This window comes from Periplaneta americana, chromosome 4, assembly GCF_040183065.1.
Source record: "Periplaneta americana isolate PAMFEO1 chromosome 4, P.americana_PAMFEO1_priV1, whole genome shotgun sequence".
NCBI classification, from domain to species: Eukaryota; Metazoa; Arthropoda; class Insecta; order Blattodea; family Blattidae; genus Periplaneta; species Periplaneta americana.
Window position 1 is genome coordinate 31,853,844 of NC_091120.1, and position 7,811 is coordinate 31,861,654.

The following is a 7,811-nucleotide window of genomic DNA, read 5'->3' on the forward strand; positions in this document are numbered from 1 at the left end:
AAAATGTGACACATTACTTGCCTCTTAAAATTAAATTACGCTTTATTTAACGATGCTCGCAACAGCCTAGGTCCATTTCAGCACACTTAAATGGCATCGACCTGGGACAGGCACAGAAGGCCAGCACTATACAAACTGCGCCACCCAAGCCGACTAACTTGTCTTCCCTCCCCCAAAATTTATGATGAACCCTTACAAATTTAAGGAGCTCGCTACAGGCCTGCTACAGCAGTAGGTGACGTGTATTTAAATTTCCATAGACCTACCAAAAGTAAAAAATTGTATATTTCACACAAAGGAATCTGTATAGAATAAACTACCGGTACTGTACCATTTCATATAGCCTAAAAAGAATCTCAAGCAAAATCTAAAAATAAATTTAAACCCATACTCTTAGAATGCCACAAGACAGGAGGGACTTGTATTCATTCATTCATTCATTCATTCATTCATTCATTCATTCTGCCCAAGAGGAGATCTTCTTGGAGCTACAAATTTTGCAAAATAAATAGTGCACGGGGTGAACTTAAAGAGGTAAGATAATAAATTTTGTAAATAAAATATTGGTATGTGGCAATCCGTAATATTCTTTAGAATTAATTCATAATTTTTTGTTTTCTCCATTTCGCGTGTACAATTTCATTTTGTAAGACTTTTACGCCGTAAAAAATACAAATATAATATTTTGCTACTTTTCAACTTGTTTTCGCTATTTTTTGTCGCTTCAGTCTGGCAACCCTGTGATGTAACGGCCTGCGTTAGTCCAGCCTATTGAAATTGAAAGTGATGAAAATAGCGCGAAATATTGAACGGAAGTCGGAACAGGGCGAAGCATTCTTGATGTAAGGCTGTGTACGACTTTGGCAGATTTCAAATTAGAAAGTCCTATTTTGTAAAATGGAATCACAGTTAATTATATCTACAGACAATGAAAGTGATAGATGTGGTGTTAATTTCGAGATGAACGGTCATACAAAAATTAACGTGCATTCTAAGTTGACAATGGAAAACGGTAATTCGTGTGAAAGTGCAACTGAGGTCACTTCAAACACTGTTAAGAATATAACAAGGAATGAAAGTAATCAACAACCCTTCTCAGTGGAAAATTCATTATCAGGAAATGGAACGTCAAATGATATTTCAACAGAAAACGTTATTGAGCATGAAGAATACCAGTATTTAAATCACATTGATAAGATTATTAAGGCTGGCTTTCAGAAAAAAGACAGAACTGGTGTAGGAACCTACTCCCTCTTTGGGGCGCAGATGCGGTACTCTTTAAGAAATGGTAAGTTAGAAAATTAGTAAATGGCAAGGTATTATACAATATTGTAGCTACGTAGCCCTATAGGCAATTCCCTAGGACAGGTTTCGATACTTTTAACATATTTAATTTATGCACCTACCTTAGACTTCTACTGTTGTACACACTCTGTTGTATGTTCAACAGGTTTCATGCTTTTCTTTCCATGTTATCCTGGAAACACTCGTACTGTAGCGTTGATGAACGGTAAAAATTGATTTGAAGGAACGGTATAACTACCGATTTTATGTTTGTGAAAGTAGAGAAAATCACTCTTTAGAAACCCACACAACTAATTGATATGTAGGTAGTATTTCTACATTATTAGTAAGTCGTATGTTATGCCCTCAGACTGTAATACACCTACACTTGCATGACGTTTTCCCAAGTTCTTTCTTCATCACATGTAATGGCGATATTCGATATTATTAATTGTAGTGGCTCCATCTGTTATAATTCGTAAGTAATAAATTGACAGAAGAAAAACTGATAACTGCAGCCAGGCCTCTCTTGGGAAATTACCGATTTGTAAATTCTGAGAGAGCGACATATCAAATCTTAATAGGCCTAAACAGAAAATTAAAATGAATGCTCTTATGTTTTAGGGGTGTAAATTCTGTAAGACGTTGTAATACATAGAAAATCGCTTGGAAAATTAACAGTTCACAGAGATAATACATAAATCTTCCTAGATAAATAATTCATTTTAAGACAATAAACAATTACATTTTTCTTGTTCTCCATCAAAAATCAAAATCCTTCACACACTCCTGGTAGCCTAAACTTGATAGGCCTATATTTTAATACGAACTGCAAGCCACCGATAGGCGTTTGCTTAATGATCCGGAGTTGTGCTCGGACGTGGGTTCGATTTCCGCTTGGTTGAGGGTTTTCCGATGTTTTCTCCAACAGTAAGGTGAATGTCAGGTAATCTATGGCAAATTCTCGGCCTCATCTCGCCAAATACCATTTCGCTATCACCAATTTCATTGACGCAAAATGTAGTTAATACAGCGTCGTTAAATAACGAAATAAAAAATACGAAATGCATTTTACAAAACACAAATATGAAACACGTCTGTAAGAATTCTATTATTCTTTAGTCATAAATTCTGACTAATTTCCCATATATTAATGTGTCTCAGAATTTACAATCCTAAACGTAAACGTTACAGTTATACTAACTGCAGTTCTGCTTTTTGTTTTTCTCCTTGTCCCATGTATTATGGTTATTTTGTATGTATTAAAACGTCTCCCAGAATTTACACTCCTAGAACGTCGCTTAATATTTAGTCTGTACACTTCTTACTTCGAATTTTACTAGCTATTCCTAGCTAAATGTATTGATTATGATTTTTATAGGTATATTTCCATTGCTGACTACCAAGAGAGTGTTTTGGCGTGCAGTAGTGGAAGAATTGCTGTGGTTCATTAGAGGATCAACAAACGCGAAGGAGCTTCAAGATAAGAACATACGTATTTGGGATGGTAACAGTTCTCGCCAGTATCTTGATTCACTAGGATTCAGTGATCGGGCTGAGGGTACGTAATGCCAAATGTTTAATTTTCGCAACTGTATCTTAAATTTGAAAAAGTAACATTCTCGAAGATTAGGGTATAATCTTGTTGAACCAAGTAATTATACTGTAAAATCAATTGCAAGAAATAATTTATTATATATATTTTTTTTTTTTGCAGGAGACCTGGGACCCGTTTACGGTTTCCAGTGGCGTCATTTTGGAGCCGAATATACAGATATGAACGCAGATTATAGTGGTCAAGGCATTGATCAACTTCAGCAAGTAATTCGAACACTGAAGACGAATCCAGATGATCGTCGCATTATTATGTGTGCATGGAATCCAATCGATATCCCAAATATGGCTCTTCCACCATGCCACTGTCTTGTACAGTTTTATGTTGCTGGTGATGAGTTGTTTTGCCAACTGTATCAGCGCTCGGCTGACATGGGACTGGGAGTACCATTTAATATAGCAAGTTATGCACTACTAACTTACATGGTGGCAAAGGTCACAGGGCTAAAGGTATGAAAACTTAACGAAACCTCTTATACTCACCATTGGCTCATCATATGCTTCAATAATTCGTCGTTTTTTTTATCAGTTATTTAATAACTGAGTTGGACCCCGGACTCATGTCACCGGCATTATCACCTTCATCTCATTCAGACGCTAAATAACCTAAGCTGTTGATAAAGCGTCGTAAAATAACCTAATAAAATAAAAAAAATAAATTAATGACTGTACCAATTAAATGGAGTTAGTGGTAGCAAAATGGTATTTTGTGAGATGGGATTATGTCTGATAGTCCATGGTGAATCTACAGACTCGTTTTGCTATCACCATTCCATCAATGCTAGATAGTCGCTTAGTTCATAAATTACTGATAAAAATTATACAAAGTACAATCAGAGGGGGAGGAGGAATAATATAATTATAGTCGTGTCGCTGTTATTTCCGGCGGGACTCCTCCTCTTTACTTACGTCTTAGGAAGTGAAAGCTCTATAAAGTCTAAGTAGGTAGTATCGTTCGCCATTTTTGTTCTTTCGTTGCCGAGCTACCATACGAGGAATCTATTTGCCGCACAGTTAAAACATCATGTCATAGGTCCTATGATTAAAAAATCAAACGCACTGTAATTGAGCAAATAAATGAGCGGCAAATAACGTCCTCGTGTGTTTTCTACGAAAGCGGACGAAAGAGCCAAAATGGCGAGCGAGTATATTAACTATTTATCGAGCCTTAGGAAGTGAATTACATCATCACCAACGAATGACAAGACACACACATTTAAAAGTAGCAACATGATTGGCTGCCGGAAATAAGAGCGACGGGACTATAACTAAATAGTACTTCACTTTAATGTCTATATGTCATTGCAATAGATAAAACGAAAACATGCAATGAACTCAAAGCATATACTGTGATACCCAAACAATATCACAGCACAATCTAGTACATACAGTCACGAAGCTCAATACGTAGGGAATATGCATCCAATGACAGTCGAACTTCAGTTGCTAGTCACTAGGATCACTGCTTTCACTATAGTCTATTGTTCCTAGTACTCTCAGTTGCTAAGCGCTTGGAGCAATGTATTGCGAGAAATGCAAAAACTCACCTCAAGCTTCGTGACTGTATGTACTACACTGTGATCACAGCATACGTCCATGTTGCAACATTCACTTACAAATAGGGTTGCCACATTTTCTTCAGCAAATAGATGAAACTTTCAATCTATACATTTTTTCAGAACTCAGTTCTCCGTATTTTTATTTCCACGACAATCTGAATACAGAACATTAAAGGAAAAATATGAAATTATTTGAATGACATAGTTGCCATAATGATTTTACCTGAAATTGGGGTGCACTTATAGTAAGAAGATTTTTTAATACTAATGGCAGGTACTTAAATGTTCGCCATTCACCCATAAGAAGTCAATTGCATAGACCAATTTACTGATAAGAGTCATTGTCCGAGGTGCGCCATAAGAGGCTGGTCTATGCTACACCCATGATGAAATGAGATGGAGATTTGTTGAATGCCACAGGGGAACCGGAGCTCCCAGAGAAACCCTCTGTGTTACCTGGACCACGGACTTCTCCAACACGTCATAAATCAGGAATATGCCAGGGATCGAACCTGGGCCCACAGGACTATGAGTCCAGTGCTCTAGCCATTGGACTGCCATAACAGCCCTATTGTAATAAGAAAATAATCAAGCAATTTGAGTTCTTAATTGTATGTATTATGTATGTAGAAATTCTCGATCAATACAGACAAGCAAAATGTTTACACAAGTCATATATGAGCACTATCTAGAAAGTAATTTCCTTTAGGTGAAAAAAAAAAAATGACAATTGCAGAATAATTGATATGGATTAAAAAAAAATACAAAAATGGGGAAAGAATGAAACACAAAGTGTATTAATGACTGACATTGCACAACAAATGGTGCCAAGAGAGCTACTGAGTGGTCACTATATGCGAACTGTAACTTTGGCAACTAAACTGTTGTTACCATAGCAACAGGCTTCCCACTCTATGTGATATTCAATTGTTTTTCTGATCGCAGTGCTAATATATACTTATATTCATTCTTATATGAGACCTCGCCGTGTTGATACAAAAGGAGGAGAGTTTGGCTGGCGCCATGAATGGGGTCCCAGTATAGCTCAGATGGAAAGAGCACTCAGCGCGCAGAGCTGAGAGGTCCTGGGTTCGATTCCCGGTGTTGGAACGAATTTTTCTCCAATAATAGTTATGTCCCATATTTAGAAAAAAAGACATACAGCATTTAACAAGCTTTTTTTATTGTCACATAATTTAGCTGCATGTGATAGAACAATTATTATCAACACGGAATCAATGAATAATGTACATGTACAGTATGTGATATTCGTAGAAAAAAATCTGCCACAATTTTTTTCGTAAGAAAGAATCATGGAAAGTGCTGTAGAAAACAGTATGTCTAGGCATTTCAATATATTTTTAATTATGAAGTTATGATTCTGAACATAATCTTAGTCAGAAGATCAGTTCAATTGTTTGAGATTGTGTAAGTAAAGCCTTATTTTTTCATATTTCAGCCTGGTGAGTTCATTCACACGATGGGGGACAGCCATGTGTACCAGAACCATGTTACAGCACTAAAGGAACAACTGAAACGCAAACCTAGATCTTTTCCAACTCTACGCATCAACAGAGATGTTCAGAACATAGAAGATTTTCAGTTCAGTGACTTCGAGTTACAAAATTACAACCCCTATCCTAAGATTAATATGGAAATGGCAGTTTAAACTGTCAGTAATATACGTAATATAATAGACAGACCTATCAGTAATTCACCATATACGAGGTTATGTATTAACAATTTTGTCAGGAATGAAAGAAGATATGTTAACAGTGACATATGAATAGATAGTTTATTTCTTTGCATAGTACATATAAACAAAATTATACTGAATTGAGCCTAATTCAGTATTTCTCAAACAATTTTCAAATGGGAACCACTTTTAAAACTTAAAAGGTTCTACAAACCATTCTACTCTTAGTCTATTCAAAAGCATTTTCATCATAATGTTTATTCGTGTTCTGAATATTAATGTACCATTGTTTTTAAAATAACATTAATTACAATTCCCTTCAAATTATATTTGAATTAATATTTCGAAGAAAGTACTATTAGGCCAACATCATCTGCTTTAAAAAATCTAGTAATACCACACTGTCCAGTTGAGATATCCAATGACGTGTTGGCCCAATGCCAGTCTGTTTCTACAATCACTTGCCTCACCTCCCTGTGTTAACTAGAGTCGACGGCAATTCGGAAGGTGGTTGTCTGCTAGCGTTTGCGTTGAGAGAGACAGATAGAGAGAGCAAGACCGCATACAACATTGCCACATCGTACTTCACGAGCACGTGCAATACAAATATCGCAGGAGAGAATTTAAATTATCAAAAGACAATAATGACCTTAGCCGTTGATTACTGTAAGCATGACACCAAACAAACCCTCTTTCCTTCACTAACAATATTCTTTACACGGTTCTCAATCCCACACCACATGCTTCTGCAGTCGTTTCTTGCATGTTGGCAATGTTGCTGCCAGTATCAAGATGGCCGGCAGCGTTCTGCTCGTTAACGTTTTTAAAATAATTATACACCTTAAACACTATTTTCCGCGCCTGCTTGTGTAATACTTGTCTTTTTACAGTCTCTTCTTCCATTTATTTACCTTACATACACACAGTAAATGTTAATTTTACTTATTCAATGTATTGAAACACTCGCACGTGAACAAACGAACTCGGGAAGTGCTTGTTATAGACTGATTCTGATTGGTTCTGCTGTACAAGCTTGTGACGTCACATACCAGAAATGCTATGGCGCATACAGAAGCTAACCGCCTTCCGAAATGCCGTCTAGTCTAGAGACTTGATAGTGTATGTGACCGAAATCATTTGCTTGCAGGAGCAGATGGCTCACTTTCATTTAATTCACCCTCATACATAATTTGATCCTGTGCCAAGAATATTTTATACCTATTTCATATGATGATGATGATGATGATGATGATGATGATGATGACGACGACGACGACGACGACGACGACGACGACGACGACAATAATGATGACAATAATGATTACCACTGCCACAATATTGTACTTTATGTGATATATATGGGTCATTCTAGATTAGATTGCATTTTGATTTAAGAGGAAGAAAAAAAAAAGGAATATACCTGTTTATATAATTTTTCATTTTAAATTTTATTGTGAGCTATTCTGTGTCGCAGGGCAAACCCAAAATATTGGGTCAGACCAATAAATTAAATTAATTGTATATTCATAGATACAATAAAAGCCTGATGTAGCACGGTTGTCAGGGAACATACTTCATACTATTTTATATATATAGTATATTGCAAGATGACTTGTAGAGTGACCGACAACAACAGGACAAGATGATGGTGAAAAGGA

The 7,811-nt window shown here is 36.3% G+C and overlaps 1 protein-coding gene across 1 annotated transcript; it reads left to right on the forward strand.

Moving 5' to 3' along the window:
- Window positions 1-773: 773 nt before the first annotated feature.
- Window positions 774-6,263, forward strand: Ts (Thymidylate synthase). Its single transcript, XM_069823111.1, has 4 exons — window positions 774-1,288; window positions 2,666-2,845; window positions 3,002-3,348; window positions 5,917-6,263. Exons 1-4 carry the CDS (start codon window positions 898-900, stop codon window positions 6,124-6,126), a joined length of 1,128 nt encoding a protein of 375 aa, XP_069679212.1. The 5' UTR covers window positions 774-897; the 3' UTR covers window positions 6,127-6,263.
- The last annotated feature ends 1,548 nt before the right edge of the window (window positions 6,264-7,811 follow it).

Coding starts and splice junctions, on each gene's coding strand:
- Ts (XM_069823111.1), top strand. CDS start 898: ATGGAATCACAGTTAATTATATCTACAGACAATGAAAGTGATAGATGT. Junction 1,289..2,665: donor GCGGTACTCTTTAAGAAATG/GTAAGTTAGAAA, acceptor TGATTTTTATAG/GTATATTTCCATTGCTGACT. Junction 3,349..5,916: donor CAAAGGTCACAGGGCTAAAG/GTATGAAAACTT, acceptor TTCATATTTCAG/CCTGGTGAGTTCATTCACAC.